The sequence below is a fragment of the Hippoglossus stenolepis genome, chromosome 2 (assembly GCF_022539355.2).
Source record: "Hippoglossus stenolepis isolate QCI-W04-F060 chromosome 2, HSTE1.2, whole genome shotgun sequence".
Lineage (NCBI taxonomy): Eukaryota > Metazoa > Chordata > Actinopteri > Pleuronectiformes > Pleuronectidae > Hippoglossus > Hippoglossus stenolepis.
In genome coordinates this window covers 28,889,596-28,907,514 of record NC_061484.1, presented here as the reverse complement: position 1 = coordinate 28,907,514, position 17,919 = coordinate 28,889,596, and the positions used below count along the sequence as shown (strand labels likewise).

General features: G+C 44.7%; 2 protein-coding genes across 5 annotated transcripts in view; one reads left to right on the top strand and one right to left on the bottom strand.

Moving 5' to 3' along the window:
* man2b1 (mannosidase, alpha, class 2B, member 1) overlaps positions 1-6,234 on the top strand; it is a 9,125-nt gene extending 2,891 nt beyond the window's left edge. Inside the window, exons 7-23 of the mRNA XM_035142045.2 lie at positions 50-249; positions 345-465; positions 608-686; positions 814-923; positions 1,363-1,470; positions 1,572-1,688; positions 2,089-2,271; positions 2,825-2,922; positions 3,041-3,161; positions 3,427-3,545; positions 3,634-3,735; positions 3,823-3,910; positions 4,206-4,286; positions 4,362-4,586; positions 4,980-5,129; positions 5,318-5,420; positions 5,651-6,234. Coding sequence (XP_034997936.2) covers positions 50-249; positions 345-465; positions 608-686; positions 814-923; positions 1,363-1,470; positions 1,572-1,688; positions 2,089-2,271; positions 2,825-2,922; positions 3,041-3,161; positions 3,427-3,545; positions 3,634-3,735; positions 3,823-3,910; positions 4,206-4,286; positions 4,362-4,586; positions 4,980-5,129; positions 5,318-5,420; positions 5,651-5,757 — 2,112 coding nt within the window. The 3' untranslated portion in view covers positions 5,758-6,234. The remainder of the gene's footprint in view (positions 1-49; positions 250-344; positions 466-607; positions 687-813; positions 924-1,362; positions 1,471-1,571; positions 1,689-2,088; positions 2,272-2,824; positions 2,923-3,040; positions 3,162-3,426; positions 3,546-3,633; positions 3,736-3,822; positions 3,911-4,205; positions 4,287-4,361; positions 4,587-4,979; positions 5,130-5,317; positions 5,421-5,650) is intronic.
* Positions 6,235-6,539: 305 nt separating this feature from the next.
* On the bottom strand, positions 6,540-16,041 carry trmt1 (tRNA methyltransferase 1). 4 transcript variants are annotated; one of them, XM_035142349.2, is made up of 17 exons: positions 15,731-16,023; positions 15,499-15,641; positions 14,195-14,587; positions 12,864-13,053; positions 12,545-12,732; positions 12,017-12,132; positions 11,743-11,855; positions 11,035-11,183; positions 10,525-10,608; positions 9,932-10,001; positions 9,541-9,675; positions 9,328-9,413; positions 8,914-9,022; positions 8,740-8,816; positions 8,313-8,432; positions 7,776-7,890; positions 6,540-7,084 (listed from the first exon to the last, which is right to left on the bottom strand). In XM_035142349.2, the coding sequence occupies exons 3-17, from the start codon at positions 14,572-14,574 to the stop codon at positions 7,010-7,012; spliced, it is 2,007 nt and encodes a 668-aa protein (XP_034998240.1). In that variant the 5' UTR covers positions 14,575-14,587; positions 15,499-15,641; positions 15,731-16,023; the 3' UTR covers positions 6,540-7,009. The 4 variants fall into 4 exon arrangements, with proteins under 4 accessions (XP_034998240.1, XP_034998250.1, XP_034998258.1 ...); XM_035142359.2 differs by having other exon boundaries at positions 15,499-15,646; positions 15,820-16,023; XM_035142367.2 differs by lacking the exon at positions 15,499-15,641 and having other exon boundaries at positions 15,956-16,041.
* Between the last annotated feature and the right edge of the window lie 1,878 nt (positions 16,042-17,919).

The following is a 17,919-nucleotide window of genomic DNA, read 5'->3' as shown; positions in this document are numbered from 1 at the left end:
AAAACTGGATTCATCATCTTTGTGTCCTTTTGATGTTTTATTCTCTCAGGCCACCGTGTACAAGACGAATCACATCATCATGACCATGGGCTCGGACTTCCAGTACGAGAACGCCAACCTGTGGTACAAGAACCTGGACAAGCTCATCCACTACGTCAACGCTCAGCAGGGGAACGGCAGCAAAGTCAACCTGCTCTACTCCACCCCCTCCTGTTACCTCCAGGAACTGCACCGAGCGAACCTCACCTGGTAGCAGCTTTTAAACGAATTATACCCCGACGGTGCAAAGAGGTTTCTCGTGTATATTTTTACTTTCTGCAACGTTTATCGTGTTTTCAACGCAGGCCTTTGAAGACGGACGACTTCTTCCCGTACGCAGACAGCGCTCATGATTTCTGGACCGGCTTCTTTACGAGCCGACCGGCCCTGAAGCGTTACGAGAGGGTCAGCAACAGCAATCTGCAGGTGAACGTCCAAGCACACATTCAGAGCTCGAATTCAGAGGAGAACTTTGACCATAGGCTTCTGGATTTACACTCTCGGACCACGGACACTAAACTATACAAGTTCTGAGTTAACAGTGCAGCTAAGTTTCTCCCTGTTTTAGACGTGTAACCAGCTGGAGGTGCTCGGCGGTCCGGTCTCCGGGAAGGGACCCTTTGGGGAAGGCGACAGTCAGACCATGAGTGAGAGCAGTGTCTTTAAAAAACTACGTTCAGTTGTGGTCAGATATCCTGCTTGTCCATATGCACTCTGCTGATTGTCGGTCTCTTCTCTCTGTGACAAGGATCTTGTTTGTGTTGTCGTTGGCAGAGGAAGCCATGGCGGTGGTTCAGCATCACGACGCCGTGTCGGGCACAGCGAAGCAGCACGTAGCTAACGACTACGCCCGCAGGCTCGCTAACGGCTGGCAGCGCTGTCAGGTGACTCGAGCTTCACGTCACAATCCTGTGTACTGATTATAAACTGTACCGTTGTTATTTGATGATATGAAAATGGGGGTGAAACGTCGTGATTACAGCTGAGACTCAAAGTGACGTCACCTTCGCAAGACGGCTGCACCCGTACCTGGGATAACTTCATTTCTGCACAATGGGAGGAAGTGGAAATGCGTCGTCCATCTTTAATTACAGTTTATAGTCCTAATAGTTTTAAAAGTAGCTGAACAAAGCTACTGTGTCGCTGTATGAGAGTCAGAGTCGTTCTGCAGTTTCCTCCGGGATCAGTCAAGTCTCCTTCGTACATGTTTATCTGTCAATTTTGCTGGAAATGTGCTTATTGACCCTTTTCCCCTTTAACTTGTAATTTAGCTTTTTATTTCCCAGCTGAAACTACTTGTTGTATTACTACTTGTCCTCTCAGGTCGTGGTCAGTAACAGTCTGGCTGCTCTGAGTCGATCGTCTGCCGAACGGATCTATTGTGACAACCTCAACATCAGTGTGTGTCCTCTCACTGCGTCCAGCAAACAGGTGAAACACACACACACACACACAAGCTGCATTCGATCCTCTGTTGGACGTAATCTCATTAATGTCAGTTGTTGTTGTTTCTCTCTCTCTCTCTCTCTCAGTTCTCAGTCAGTGTGTACAACCCTCTCGCTCGCCCCGTCACTTGGCCCGTACGGCTGCCTGTGAATGGAACATCGTACTCGGTGTCTGACGCTAAAGGCGAAGCTGTGGACTGTCGGGTGAGTGTGTGGCAGCTTTTAACTATGAGACAATTAAACACAGGGTTTGATGTTTAGTACTTAGAAGTAGTTTTTTAACTCTTATTTTAGATTAGTCCATATTTCAAATGTTTCTTACAAGTGGAAGTTTTCACACTTAAATAACGTAAGACATGTCATTTTTCTCTGGTGTGATTGCTTTTGGATAAAATCAATGAAAATTTCAGTATAAAATGAAACAATTCCTTCAAATCATCAACTGTAATAATCAACATTAATATCTGAGGTGACAGAATTCAGATGAGCTTCGCTGCCGTCATGTTGTCTGTGTCATTTTATTTTGATATTCAAATCCTGTTGTTTCACTTAAATACAAAGTGATGATATAAAATGGAAGCAAACGTAACCAGATGTGTTCCAGGTGGTTCCAGTGTCCAGAGCCACTCGAGAGGTGAGGAAGAACCGGGGCTTCGCCGTCAACGAGCTGGTGTTCCAGGTTCAAGCTCCTCCTCTGGGCTACAGCACCTACTCCGTGTCCCTGCTCCAGGACGGGCCGCCACCCGCCCCCACCCGGCACCGCACTCCTGCAGCCATCCAGAACCAGGTCTGAACACGGCTGCATTCAGCGCTGCCTCCGCTTTGCATGCTGGGAGATCCGTGTTTTACAGACAGGAAAACAAAACCAAGCAAATATACGAGAAAGGAAAGAAAGAAAGTACAAAGAAATGCAGATAAAGATTTTTTTTAAAGGAGATATATGATGTTTTTGTGTTTTTGTCCTATAATGTGAAATAAAGGTGAATAATCACTGAAGCCGTTCTCATTGTGGACAAAAGCCAGATACTAGTGGTTGTTAGTGGGTTTTTGGATGTGATGTCACACAAGGATAAGTCGAGCAGCGTACGGACACACACGTCCTCAAGCTGCAAGTGTCCAGGTTCGATTCCGCGCTGGTCGATCGTTTACTGAGTGTGATTCCCCTCCGGTGACCACACAGATAAAAGGCACCAAACATGTACTTTAAAACACGAATTCCTGTCTTAGAAGGTCTGACTGTACTTAGTTCTTCTTCATTGTACCTGTATGCATTTTACAAGCTTTTTACATGCATGAAGTACGTTTTATATTCAAGTATTTGTTGCGTCCGTGTGCTCCAGTTCCTACGAGTGACCTTTGACCCAGACACCGGCCTCCTGAGCAGCCTCAGCAACCTGGAGACCAACCAGAGCGTCGGGCTGACGCAGAATTTCTACTGGTTAGTGTTTCTCAAAAGCTGAAAAGAAGAGACACCTGCACTTCCGTCCTCTCTGTTCATTGGTGTGTGTGTGTGTTCGTTTGTGTGTGTTCGTTTGTGTGTGTGTTCCAACTTCCAGGTACAACGCCAGTGACGGCAACAACTCGGAGAGTAACCAGATGTCAGGAGCCTACATCTTCAGACCCAACTCGTCCACACCTTTCATCATCAGCCGGACGGCCAAGACGGAGACGGTGCAGGTAGAGAGAGACGGAGAGAGGGGGGGGGGGAGAGAGAGCAGCGCAGCAGCTTCACGTTGAGATTTGACTAGTTTCTTGTTTTCATCTGTGAGAAGAATCACCTGAATTAATTCCACAGCTTTATTTGGACGTGTGTTTGTTAACAGGTGGCTGTGCCACATCTGTTTGTGTCAGATAAGACTTTTTAAAATGTACTTAAACATTTCAGAGTCTGATTTGTTTGATTTTCAGTGTGAATATAAGGATCATTGTGTTTCTGTCTCAGACGTCTGTGGTGCAGGAGGTGAGGCAGTGGTTTTCTCCCTGGGTGTCTCAGGTGGTTCGTCTCTACAACGACAGCCGAGCTCTGGAGCTGGAGTGGACGGTCGGACCTCTGCCCATAGAGTGAGCGTGTGCTGCAAACATCTGGGCAGATGCTAACAAAACGTTTGATTCCATGCTTTTCTGACCATTAAACCTTGCTCCCGCACAGAGACAGCCTGGGGAAGGAGGTGATCACCCGTCTGGACACCAGCATTAAAACCTCTGGGCTCTTCTACACCGACTCCAACGGCAGGGAGGTGCTGCAGAGAAGGTGAGCGACCCGGCCATGTCTGGGTCAGAGGGAGACCGTGATGTCTGGAACTCAGCTTGTGTGTGTTTGTGTTGTTTTCCTCCACAGGAAAGACTTCCGCCCCACGTGGAACCTGAAGCAGTCGGAGCCCATCGCTGGAAACTACTACCCCATCAACTCCCGTGCATTCATCAAGGTGCGTGTGTGAGAGAGAAATATTTTATTCTGCAGATGCATAAAGGTTCGAGGATCAGTTTTCTACCTGTTCACACCTGGTATTAACATCTGTCCTGAGGATAAATACGTCTTTTCACATCTGGCATTAAAACTCCTCCTCCTATGACCACCAATCAACGTGTGGTGCTCCAAGTTGGACTGTTCACCTTCGCCTAAAAAGCTCTTTGGATATTTGAGGATTTCTAATGAAACTAATTCAATTTGTTCATCTGTCGTTTATTTTTATTCTCCTCGTGTGTGCGCATGTTTTCCAGGATGATGTCGATCAGCTCACTGTGGTGACCGATCGCTCTCAGGGAGGAGGAAGCATCCAGAACGGCTCCCTGGAGATCATGGTGAGACACTGAGACTCTCACACACACACACACACAGACACAACTCTGAACCCCACCCTCCTCTCCTCCCCTCAGCTCCACCGCCGGCTCTTGTACGATGATGTCCGCGGCGTTGGCGAGCCTCTCAACGAGACCTCCGTCATCTTCCCACAAGGGCTTGTGGTCCGCGGCCGCCTGCTGCTCTCTCTCGAGCGCCCACCGGTCGCTGCTGACACACACCGCCCCCTGGCAGAGGAAGTAGTACTGCAGCCGCTGCTCACATTCACTGACGGAGTTCTGAGCCCAGACACTCGACTGGAGGTGAGTGAGGGGCGTGAGGAATTAAGACTTTGCAAACATCCTGACAGACATGAAAACTTATCGAGCATTTAGGTGAATGTAAATCCTGAAGATAAACGCTCTGTTAAAATTTACTTTGTGCAGTGAATTATTGGAAACACAAGTTGCTGACGTCATGAATCATAAACCGATCGACATCATTTTACAATCAGCTCTAATTCGTAGCTTTTAATGTGAAAATTACAACACGTGTTGTTTACAGCGTCTGTGTTTGATCCACTTTCCAACCTTAAGGAACACGAGCACATTGAAATCAGAACGACGACGTCTCAACTCAGGGAAATGCGATGTTTTGAAGACTGTGGATAAAAGTTCTGTCGGAACAGAGTGAAATCTGTTGTGTGTGGTCTGTAGTTCTCAGGTCTTCAGGCTGCGCTGCCCCCTGCTGTTCACCTCCTGACACTGACACAGTGGGACAGAGACTCGGTGCTGCTGAGGCTGGAGCATCAGTTCCAGAGCTGGGAGAGCAAAGTGAACTCCGGACCCGTCACCGTCAACCTGCAGGTCAGACGCACGGGAAATCTGCTGACATCACTATCGCTGAAATTAACCGCTGTTAACTTATTTAAAGTTATAGAATATTAATGAATATAAGGAAATTGCCTTTAAAAAGGAAGTTTGATCGTTTTTGTTTCATCGTGTTGTGTGAATATTTTTATTAATTATAAATGTAAACTCTTCTGTGCGTATAGAAGCTGTTTTCCACTCTGGAGGTGGTGGGCGTGTCTGAGCTGAACCTGTCAGCCAATCAGTGGAAAGACGAGATGATGCGTTTTGACTGGACGCCACAAACGGGTACAGGACACTCGCCTTCATCTCACGTTTCATCTCAGCCTCAGTGAACCAGTTAATGTTTGTTCACATGAGATCAGACGAGTAGAGCCGGATATTCACTTAACTGTAAATTAACAATATAATGGATAAACTCACATGATCTCAACACGTTTATGCGATGTGATGGTATAGTGGCCAATCGGAGGGATGCGCCCTCTGCTGGTTGTTACATGCGGCTCTTGTTCTTCCAGATAAGAAGCCTCCTCTGCTGAAGACGTTCGAGGACCCGTCCATGTGGGAGGTGACTTTGAGGCCAATGGAGATTCGAACCTTCCTGCTCAGAGTCCACCTCAGATAGCCAATCATTCACTTTGGCTTTTTAAAGAGACGTAAAAAAAAAATGAATAAGCTATAATACGTCAATCTAATGAATCTTGCTGTGGCCACCTGCTTGGATTTGATTCTTACATCAGCTGATGAAAGGAGCTGAAGGTTTTTTCTTTAAAAGGCTGAGAGTGACGACACCCCCCCCCACGAGTCTGATCAGTGCTGAGGCCTGATGTCGCCGGGCCACGTGTCAAAGATCAGGTTTGTTTGACTGTTAAGAAAACGTTAGAAACCCCACAGGGACCCAGTCTGAACGTTTCTCTCATCTGAGACACATGCACAGGATTTGCTGAAGCTGCCTTCTGAGACTTTCTCCTTACAAACTAGTGCCAACACACACCGACTGCCTGACGCGTGCAATATGTGCAACTTTTCTATTTCTGCCAGTGAGTGTTTATACTTGCAATGATTTTATATTGATCTCTGTGAATAAATCGGTCTTCCTCTACTGTTATTGTCATGTTCATGTTACATGAAGCGGAAACACAGACCGACGTGGTTTTCACCGCCACTCGAAACACAAAGTTGGGATTTAACTCAGAGATGAGGGGACGTCACATTTTACTGCAGCAGTTGAACGCCTGCTGTTTGCCGTCGTCTCAGCTTTCGTTTGGACGCTTGTGAGGCAGCATCGTCTTCTCATCACTAAACAGGTGATGCACATTTCATGAAAAGTGAGCGACCTCTCGTTTATCAAATATTAAAAGTGTGTGACGGTCCCACTACACTTAATGACGAGTAAAACAAAGCAAGAAGGTTTAAAGTCACATTGAGGACTTTATTGATGTGAAAGACATGTTGACAGCAGTCAAATGAATAAAACAAATAACCTATGAAATAAAACTTTACAGTTTGTTTGTTGTGTTCTCGGGATGCAACATTTTAGCTTCTGCTTGTTTTCAGCTGTAAATGAAACAGTCGGTCCTTCGGCCTCAGAGAGAACGAGGGCGACGATGGTTTGTTTATTGGTTCCAACCCAGTAACTCCAGTTTGAACCAACTGCATCACAACAGAAAGAAACTGGTTTGACACATTTGTATCTTTAACAATATCAGTATTTCCCTTTTTTAAAGCGTCACTGTTATCGTCACTATCTGGACATGGCGACAGCTCTATTCTGCACATCAACAGATTTTAGTTCGTTGTCCTCACCAAAATAAAACCTGACTGCAGAACTCCAGGAATAAAAATTAAAAAAAAAAAAAAAAGCTAGCACAGCAGAATCAATCCATTTTCTCTTCATTTGTCTGCTGCAGGTCGTGGGAGTAGCAGCATCTCTCTCCATGTGAGCACGTTCCCTGAATTAAAAAAAAAAGAGAGTAACATTAATATGAATAATATATTGAAATTTATTAAAATACCTCAATCAGCCGCAGGAGCGTTCTTGGCTGCGGCGCTCAGATGATTTGGCCGAGAACCAACAGCGAGTGGCGACCTGCCAACGCAGCTAATGGAGACGACTAATTCACCACAATCTGTCCGATAGTTCGTTTCCTGCCGAGGACTCGATGACTTTAACGTGTAATCAGTATTTAAGTCATCGCGTCCCTGCGCTCGCAGTCGACGCTCTTCACCTGCAAGACTCCTGAACACTAAACAGTTAAGTTGTCTGGTGGGACCTGAACGCCGTGAACGTCTGTTATTTCCTCCTAAGGAAGATGTAGCTCCTGGCCGATGACGGGGGACAAAACTCTGGGAGTTGAGTGTCCGTCAAAGAGGCCTTTGACCGCTGACTAACTTCAACCTAATCAGGAAGCGAATGTGGACGTCTGCGTTATCGTTCCTCGCGGCCCCAGAGTTTTCAGCCTAAAACTGGACCAGCTGCATCATGAAAGGTTTTTAAAACTCTGGAGTGAGGACGTCAGGCCTGAGTGTGAAGCCACACAAGTGTAAAACGGTGAGTATGCAGTTATTTGTTAATCCTTGAATCCTATCACTCAGTCTTTTACTTTCAACAGGTTCATTTTGATCAGTTGCAGACTCACGGACCTGTCTGAACCTCTTGCAGGGGAGGTTTTTCAATTGAGAAGAATCTGTGATCTGGTTCTTCCTCTTGTTCTGGTACTTCTCTCTCTTGTCCTGCAGGCTGGTAGAGATGCCTCCGCTGGAGGAGAGAACACAAGAGGTGAGAGACGGACGGAAGGAAGACACAGGAGGAAAGATGAAAAGATGGAGGTAGGAAGTAGAGAAGGATGAGGACGAGATAAAAGGAGATTGAGACGCAACGAGTAAAGCTAAATGAAGGTTCTTTCCTGTATTTAGGTTCAGAAAACTGAAAATTGTGAAATACAAACTTTGGGGTTAGGGTTAGAAAATTATACATTTTTCAACATTTCATAATAATTTGGGGCTTCACCAAAAACAGAATGAATTCAAACCAGTTTTAAAAAAGAAAAAAGTTTCAGAGAAAATGTCCAGTGTTACAGCAGCAAACGTTCAATTTTAACTCATTAAAAACATTAAATATTCTATTGTTCAATCCTCACAGATATGACTGTGTGTGTGTGTGTGTGTGTGTGTGTTTACTTGGCTTTGGCCCGAGATTTCGGTCCCCAGAACGCCTGAGGATTCTCCTGGAACCTCGTCAGGTGGCGTTTACGGGACTGAGGGTTGGCGTCTTCCCTCACAGTGAAACAGGCCTCGAGACTACGAGCACACAGACACACAACAGAAGTACGTTACAGGTAAGTTCCCACCGTGTTACAACTGCAAAGACTCGTCACCAGCACAAGATGGCAGCGTTCGTATCCGGGATGTTTTGGCTTCAGTTTTGTACAGTGGGAGAAAGTGGAGACGCTTCGTCTTTAGATAAAATCTATGGTTTGTCTTAGTGTGTTTGTATAAAACAATCACATCAACCATCAGTAACCCAGCAAACATTCTGACCCTGAAAATCAACATGAAACAACAACCACCTGTTGCCAGGAGTTGAAATAAACAGCCGTGGTCTCACCTGGGCTCAGTGGAGAGGATCTTAAAGGCCGGGCTGGTCTCAGACAGCTTCTCCCTCTTCACAGGGTTCGACTTCTCCTGTGGCGGACGACCAAGCAAACATACGTGTTCAAGTTCAGACTGTCACATGTGACTCTGCAAAGACAGCTTCTCAAAATACATTTTATTTACTTACCCAGCATCTCATGATGTCCCAGATGGCTGCAGGGGGAGCGTTAGTCTTGATGGCGTTCTTACAGGCGTGAGAAAGGGAAGCCCGGTGACCGGCGTGAAGAAGAGCAGACCTGCAGAGAGAGAGAGAGAATCAGCTGATGTATGGAGGCAGGGAACATCTGACGGGTCAAGTTTAATTCTCAAAGACAAGATGCCGCTTCTTTGACAAGGGAATAAAAACCAGTCACAGGAAGTTGGGTTAGCGTGCGTCTTGTTACTTGAATACTCAGAGGTCAGGAAACCAGGAGACAAACGCTAACGATGAGCAGCAAGACACTAAAATGTTTCCCAGAGCCGAGAGTGACTTAAGAGGATTATCGTTATATCACGACATCACTGGTTCAAATGTAGAAAATGCATTAATTTGTGCGTTTACCAGAACTGGAGCAGCGGCGGCGTGTTGCAGTGTATCGTGCTGCTCAGACTGTCCACCGTGTAATAAAGAGGAACATCTTCCAGCTCCTGAAACAAAGCGGACATCACAGCTGATGAAGACAGGAAGCAGCAGCTGAAGAGCAGGAAGATCATGGTATGAAGTCACCTGATGCGATTGCACATGATAACACCAGAGAGTGTAAATGAAGTTTACCTCCGTCACCATGCTCAGCATCCCCTCGATGCGTTTAGATGTTCCGAATCTGGACGGATTCCCAGACACAGCGGACAGAACCCTCTGGACAAACGGCACGTCATGGATGGGTTCCACCCAGAGAGGACCCCCCATCTGCAGAGAGGACAAACACAGGCTCCAGCTCACGTGTGTGTTTTCATAGTACACACAAGCAACGACGCACAAGCACTGAGGTTTGGACACAATTCACATCCTGGGATGGTTTCTGTGAGTTAAACAGGAAATCCAAGAGGAAATAATTAATGTAAACCTTATATTTACCTGTAGCATAATTAGTAATAGATTACATGAGTCGGATATCAATGAGTGTCAGTGTGTGTTACTGTGTGTGTGTTTGTGTGTGTGTGACCTGATGTCTCTGTCCACAGTGCTCACACTCTGGTCCCACAGGAGGTCCGGTAGCAGCAGAATACTTCATACTGAAAACACATGGTATATAACTTTACTACACACACACACCTTCCTGAGCTGTCAAAACCATATCAATATTTTATAAAAACACAACAAACCAAAGAATGTAAATGAGGATGAGCGATGCGTCGCCACTTCCTCCCACTGCACAGAAATGAATACGAACAGTGCCTCAGGGTCCCACTGATGCATCAACATTCATTTATTAATCTACTTTCACCTTTTAGTTTGTCCACGTCCCATCTGCTAACATGGAGGAGGTGGGGTTTATGACCGATACACCAGCCAGCCACCAGGGGGGGCAGGTGAGGCACTTTGGCTTCACATTTGTGAGCGGTCATGTCTATATTCAGTCTATGGTAACAACATTATTCATCTGTTGCTCAGCTGAAGTTTCATTTGTCTGAACAGATGAAACTACGATAGTCTTTTACTTGATTTCTGCCCCCAAATTTGTTGTGTATTTCCGTAACGTTTTGGATCTTAAATCGTCCGTCAGTGAATATTATTGTTAAGTGTGTATTTTCTTACTGTTTCCCACTCATCGTTCTCTTGCCCATTCTCTGTAAGTGGAAAGACCCACAGCCGACACAGTTGTAGGCCAGAGCCTGTTTACTGCAAAACAACATGAAGACAAGAGAGAGAGAGAGAGAGATTAACCTTAAATCAAATCAATAGGTCATTTATCCATAAGAGCAACTTGATTTTGCAAAGTAATAACAGACAGGGATCATACGTATGCACAGAGAATCCATTATCAGTAAAAACAAAAGGAGCTATTAATGATTAATGTCACAATAAAGATTAGAATTAAATATGAAACCATTTGACAGTTTCTATAGCTGCTATATTCTTAGTTCTGGTCCTAAATGTGACCATTTACGTGTGTATTTATAAAAATAATGATAATAATTGTAATACTCAAAGACACTTTCCATGGTTTGACAGAAGCAAATAACTAGAGATATATAAACACATGATTAATCAAACATTAAAAGCAGTTCTGAAGAGGTGTGTGTGTGTGTGTGTGTGTGTGTGTACCTGGCGGAGTTCTTCACTGTGCACTGTCCCGTGAAGACACGTACAAAGACTCTGATGTAGAAATCGACGCTGACAGACAGCAGGGGCTGGATGTATCGCTGGTACACCCCCGCCCTCTGGTCCAAACTGTGGAGGATGATACGCAGAGCCTGCAGGGACACACACACACAGACACTTAATTCAGCTACAGCCATTCGATATACTTACATCTGGAAATTTCTTTGCTGTACTTTTGTTAGTGGCAGATTCACAGAACTTCTAACTGATCCTGACGGTTTATTTTCACTCTTACAAGTCGAAACCATCGATCTGTACCATGCGACTTCAGTTAATGCAAATCAAAACATGTTCTAATGCTGCTTCACAATAAAACATCTTCACCCTACAAAAAGGCACAGGGGGGCTTTTACTGTGAAGGAGTAACAGTGAACACACTGTATCCTTCATCATTGATCAGTTTGAAGGACACACACACACACACACACACACACACACACACACACACACACACACACACACACACACACACACACACACACACACACACACACACACACACACACACACACACACACACACACACACACACACACAAGTATCCATGACAACATTGTTTGTGTTGCTCAGACTCAGAAGGATTAAAGACGTACACACGGGGACTTGTCTGTGCGTGTTCATAACTTTTTACATTTCCGTGTGTGTCCTCACCATCTCATGACAGTATTTGGCTTTGATGGAGACTGAACCGTACTTGCTGTAGCAGGTCTCTCCACTGTTTCCAGCCATCACGGCCATGTCGGTACATGTTATACACAACAGACCTGAACAGAGACAGAGAGAGAGACAGAGAGACGGCAAGGAGGACAAAAAGGAATATTTCAAAAAAACATCAAAGTAACTCTCCTTGTTTGTTTAAATCCTGCAGCTGCACAACATCAGTGCAAAAGTGATTGACAGATGATTGACAGGCTGAGCTCCTCACCTCCTTCACTGACGGCCTGTACGGCGGCATCCAGGAAGGGGGCGGGGCTGCCATACGGATCCAGATCTATGACGTCATAGCGCTCCTTCTTCCCTCGCATCTCGTACATCAGCATACTGGAAGAAAACACGTCAACGATTACAACAAAAAGTGATTCACATCTGAGAGAAATATTAGATAATATAGATGCAGTTAAAAATGGAGCAGAGGAGAATAAAGGATAAAGGATGTGAGCAGAAAGAAGACGAGTGAAAGAGAAGAAAGAGGAGAAAAGAGTGAAGGGAGGCGTGGAGACGATCACACCAAAGAGAAAGGAGACATGACAGAAAGAAAAGGGACAAGAGTTCATAAGAGAAAGAAAGAAAAGATCAGGAGCCGAGGAATGAGGAGAACAAGAGGTCAAAGGTGGCGACTGGAGATGAATGAAGATGAGAGAGACATCGGAAAAATACAAGAGGAGGAGAAACAAACACAGCAAATCAGTGAAGCAGATAAATAACAGCAGCCGAGCGTGCTGAGCTTTCATACCTGGCGTCCCTGCAGCTGGACTGGAGCAGGTGGGTAACTCCGTTGTACTCGGCGTTCCTGGCGATCAGGCCCGCGGCCTTGGTGGAGAAGTCGTTGGCGGTTATGCTCTGCAGGCCCGGGACTTCCAGAGCGAAGCGCACAGAGCGTAAACCCGACGCCGCCAGGCCCTCAAGGACCCGGAGACCGCGCTGAAACAAAAGATACAACACTTCACCACCTTATACCTGCTGCTTACTTTCAGAGCTTTGTTTGGTGACCGTTATCACAAAACTAAAATCAGCCTCAGGAAAGTCCCGATTACAAAACCCGTCCTTCGTACCTCACATTTCTCCCCCACTGTTGCAGTTTCCGCCGGCTCCTCTGTTGTGTCCTTCTCCTTCACCGGAGCGTCTGCCTCGTTCGTCTCCTCCGACAGAGAGACCACCACCCTCTCCTTCTCTCCAGGCACCACCACCTTTATGCCGCGCTGAGCCAGCAGATCTCTGGCAAACTCTGTGATCACAGCACATCTGCAGAGGGCGGGAGATTAAACAGGATAAAAAAAAAACAGCTCACTCAATAATCATTCTTTCCTGCCAGTGTTTTTTTGTGAATGATGAAGTGACTGAGAGGAACACAACACTGATCATGTAATTCAAATGAGGGGAGGCTGGATCAGCAAATTAAAATAAGGCTGCAGAATGAAAAATATGACGCGCGAGACTAAATGAAAGTGTCTCGTCCTGCTGACATCAAACATTTCCCTCAGACAACGTGGTCAAGTTTTCAGTTCTGTGTGTCGTTTCCTGGTTAGAAGAATATCTAAAAAATAAAAATGTACTAGTGTTTGGTTGAGATTGACGCCACCATGTGGACACTGGCTACTTTAAAGTACATTACTGTGGGGCATGAAGACAGAATTCCTTTTTGTCTGACTGCATGTTGTCTGTAGATGAACATGGCGAACTAAGCTTCATGTGTTTGTTCCATTGTTTCCATTCGATCTGGTTAGTTTTGGTTTCACATTGTATTTTAGGGACTAAAGAACTTTGTCTGACATGCGTACGTCCTGTCGTCATCACCTACACGCGTGCGTCTGGTGTTCTCTCAGTTGGAGTGGTACTCAGTAGAGTGTTTACCAAACAGTTCCTTTAAATTAAATCAAGCTGCACCAAATTTCACACACTTGTGTGAAATCAGCTGCCTAAATATGTCAAGATCCGTTAGTTATTTCCAGGAATCAGAGAAACTTTTTTTTTTTTTAAACACCCTATCTCACATCGTTGAAGAAAGTGATAAAAAGAATCCTTTGCCCCTTGGTCCAGATCAGTGCCAAAGTTTTATGAGCTCTTTCTGGGCCAATGTCTCATCCTTCCATTGAGTTTTATGGAAATCTGTTGGTAGTGTTTGTGAATCCTGCAAAAAACAAACAAACAAAACCCCTCTGGTGGAGGTACTCATCAAACTTTGCAGACGTTTGACTCTCAGATTTAACAACCTCCCGGATCCTCAGGAGACATAATGCTGACTGTCCAGTCGTGTTTAATTGTATAATAACCTGCTGAGTTCTGATTCACTTTATATTACAATGTGAGGAGAGTTGTGTCTGTGCTGTAAAATAATTACGAGTCTGTAGAGCAAAGGCTGAAGCAGCCGGAGGTTTATACTCACGTCAGATCTCTGTTAAACTCCTGGACCGGGTTGTAAAACACTTCATTTGCACTGGGAAACAAGATGGCCGCCTTGCCCTCCTTGACCACCGTCTCCCCTGGTAAAAGACCCACGGGAGGCGGCGTCTTCGCGTCAGGTGCCGTGTCTGTTGGGGTCATAACATCAGCTGTGGATCCAGTAGATGCAGGCGGGGGGTTATTACTGGGAACCTCTGGGTCTTGACGGGTTTTCAGGGGCTCCATAGATTTCAGTCCCCTGCTGAGAACAGCAGCAGCACTGCTGATCCTCCACTGACACGTCTGCCGAGCAGCACAGGGGAAACGAAGATGCAGCCGACTGGAGACGAGGAAGGGGAAGAGCCGAGCTGACCTCACCAGCATAAAGGGACAGAGCCTGGAAAAATACAAATAAAACTCAGGGGGCAAGTCCAGGAATATTTCCCTTTCTTTATCATTGTGAGATTTGGTTATGTTCTCACCAATTTCCTGAGAATATTTCATGGATGTCTACAGAACTAATTTCTGAGTGTTAAATAATCTGCTCGATTGAATTTAAGGGACTGTCGGGCCTTGGAAGAGATATGAACTCTCTGAGTGCTATTCTAGTTTTTAGGATGTATTTTCTGCAAATCCCGTCATCACAGAAAATGCAAATTGTCAATACATTAAATAGCTTATGATGATCATTTTTATTTATAAAGCACTTTAAAATTACAAAGTGCTTTGCAAATAAAAACAACACAAATTTAAATCTCCTCCTTTTGGAAGATAACAGCAGATACATCAACAGCACCATTCACGAAATGTTTATAATTTCCAGATCAAATGTGGCAACGAGGAAAACGAGCTCCATTAAAGCAGATGGAGAATAAAGGAATCAATCAATATTTGGATTGATTGATTATCAAAAGTGCTGCGGGTCCCATCTCCCTTAATGTGGTTCACAGGCAAATGGTTGACACGTCATTTTAAAGCCCCCCCCCCCTACAGGAGCCTGCAGACATGGAGGGTCGTTAGATTAATGTGGTGGCAGGTCTCACTAAGGCTATAAACATGGGCCTGTTCTCTCTCTCTCTCCCCTGGGCTCCTCACTTTCACGTTTGGTTTGATTGGACATATAAACTTTTTGGCAGCTTACAACACACAGACACACACACAATTTCCCATATTGTGTAAATAGTTGTTTCTAGTCAATTGGCCCTTTACCCTGGTTTGATGTGTATCTGAGCAGCATCGTATCCCCAACATGTAAACACAACAGCATCACGAGTTATTATAACAGACTAAAGTTAAACTTATATTCACCCAAGTTAGTTTGTGTTGTCGAGGCCTCCAGAAAGTTTAGTGTTGTGTCTGTTGAGTTGTTGCTGAGAGGATCTTTGGGGTCACTTCAAAATGAGCCTCTAGCCCCGTTAGCTTAGCATCGTTCACGTACGTTTTGGAGAAAACTACACTGGAGCAAAAACAACCGCTTTAAACCCCGTGTTGAGTAAATTCAACTTTAACTGTTAACGATGAGATCAAAGTGGATTCAAACCTCTGGAGCTGCTGCACACATCACCACCAGAGGAGCTGTTAGCATGCTAGCTAGCTACGGCTAAGCAGGCGGCGTTTGGAGGTTTTTACCTGGGACACCTGAGCCGGGAGGAGACGCCGCTCTTGGGGTTTAATTGTATTTCTTGTCAAAGTGAAATAAACTGTGGAACGATGTGTGCGCGTGTGTCCTCGCTGCGGCAACACAAACTTCCCCCCGTTCACTCACGCTGGCAAGAGGCGGCGGCCATGTTTTCAGCTGCGGATCTACGGAAGCCTGCGAGGTGTTGAAAACGCGAAGGGGGGACGGTGTAATGTAAGGACATGATGGGGGGGGGGTCTGCTCACCCTGCATGGCCTACTTTACTCCCACTGCACATGTGACGAGACTGGAAAACACATCAGGCCTCTCATGAATAATCTAATTTAATCTCACAGAGCCCGCAGCTGCTAATGCATCCTAACGAGCAGGACAAACACAGAGGGTGGATCCACAGAAGTGTCCAAACCTCCGAGGAGACAGACCCACCTCCGAGGAGACGGACCCACCTCCGAGGAGACGGACCCACCTCCGAGGAGACGGACCCACCTCCGAGGAGACGGACCCACCTCCGAGGAGACGGACCCACCTCCGAGGAGATCCGATCCCTGCAGGTCGGGGGGGGTTCAGGCTGTTAGAGCCGGGAGGAGATGCTGTCAGACATATACAATACACCATTTAGTGTATATGGAGAAAGTTAATGTCATTTTTTAATATAAATGAAATGCAAAATTATATTTAGGCTTTAGGTTAATCACCATATGTTATAATCTTATTACCATTGAATGCATTCGACTGCATAAAAATACTGTAAAAAATACTATCCTATATGTCCTATTGTGTAATTCTGCACATTACATGATTCCACATATATACCTCTGATTGTGATTTTACACCCATATATATATATATATATATACACACCTGCATACCTTTTTATATTCATACCACATTGTATACTATTGTGAATTTCTACCATTGTATTTTTAGAGTTGTACTGTATAAAATATTGTGTTTTTAGTAGACCATGGTACCCATTTATACACAGACACACACATATATAGCATTTTATACTCAATATTTTTGTATATCATATCTCCCTATACATATGTATAACAGCCTAATATACATATGCATTCATCTATTGTCTATCTCAATATTTATCTATATTTTTATATTTCCTAACACGTACTGCATTTTACTTATTACTCACTGAGGCCTATTTTTGACTCTTGCTGCTGTAGTATTGCAAATGTCCCCATTGTGGGACTAATAAAGGATTATCTTATCTTATCTTATCTTATCTTATCTTAATATCTCCTTAATGCACAAGTACAGTTTTACATGCTTGTGTGATCATCCTGTGCCACTGCACTTTACTGAAGTCCATTTTCAATGCAAACCAATATTTCTGTGTATATTATGCACATACTCTGTGTCTTATCTTTTTCCTAATTCATCCCTATAAAACTTTATTTATTTTATTATTATATTGAAGAAGGCTGGATACGCTCAAACCAAAGTGGCAAACTGGCCTGACCCCAGCACCGTATCAGGGAAGATCTCTTAAGGCTCAGTCTGTGTTTTTGTGAGTAGAAGTTTATTATTTTTCACAACAGACACACGGGGGTTATCACATTGACCTGGAGTACTGACGAAGAAAACCTCCAAAACCCAGGAAAACACAAAGAATGGAAGAAAAAACACAAACACATAAGTAAACAGGTCGTTATAAAGAATAAATAATTCATACATGAGGATTATTCACGATCAGAGACAATCCTCGGATGACTCGACAGGATCTGCCTCACCTGAACCTGAGGCCTCATCCTGATCAGAGACCACGAGGCCTCCATATGTCCACTTTCAATCAATCAATAAATCATATTTATATAACCCATACTCACAAATCACACTTTGACTCATTTAGAACAATCTGTACAAGGTGCAACATCCTCTGTCCTTATAATAATATAAGATAATAATTGCATAATCTACACTGGAAAACGTGTACTTAGGTATTTGTTCATTTAATGTTGTAAAATCTATAATCACCTTGTTGCATTTAGTGGTTCGCGTCCAGTTCCCATGAAACGCACATGCACATGTTTGACAGAGAGCGGGGGAACACTGTCTGCACACTGAACATCTGG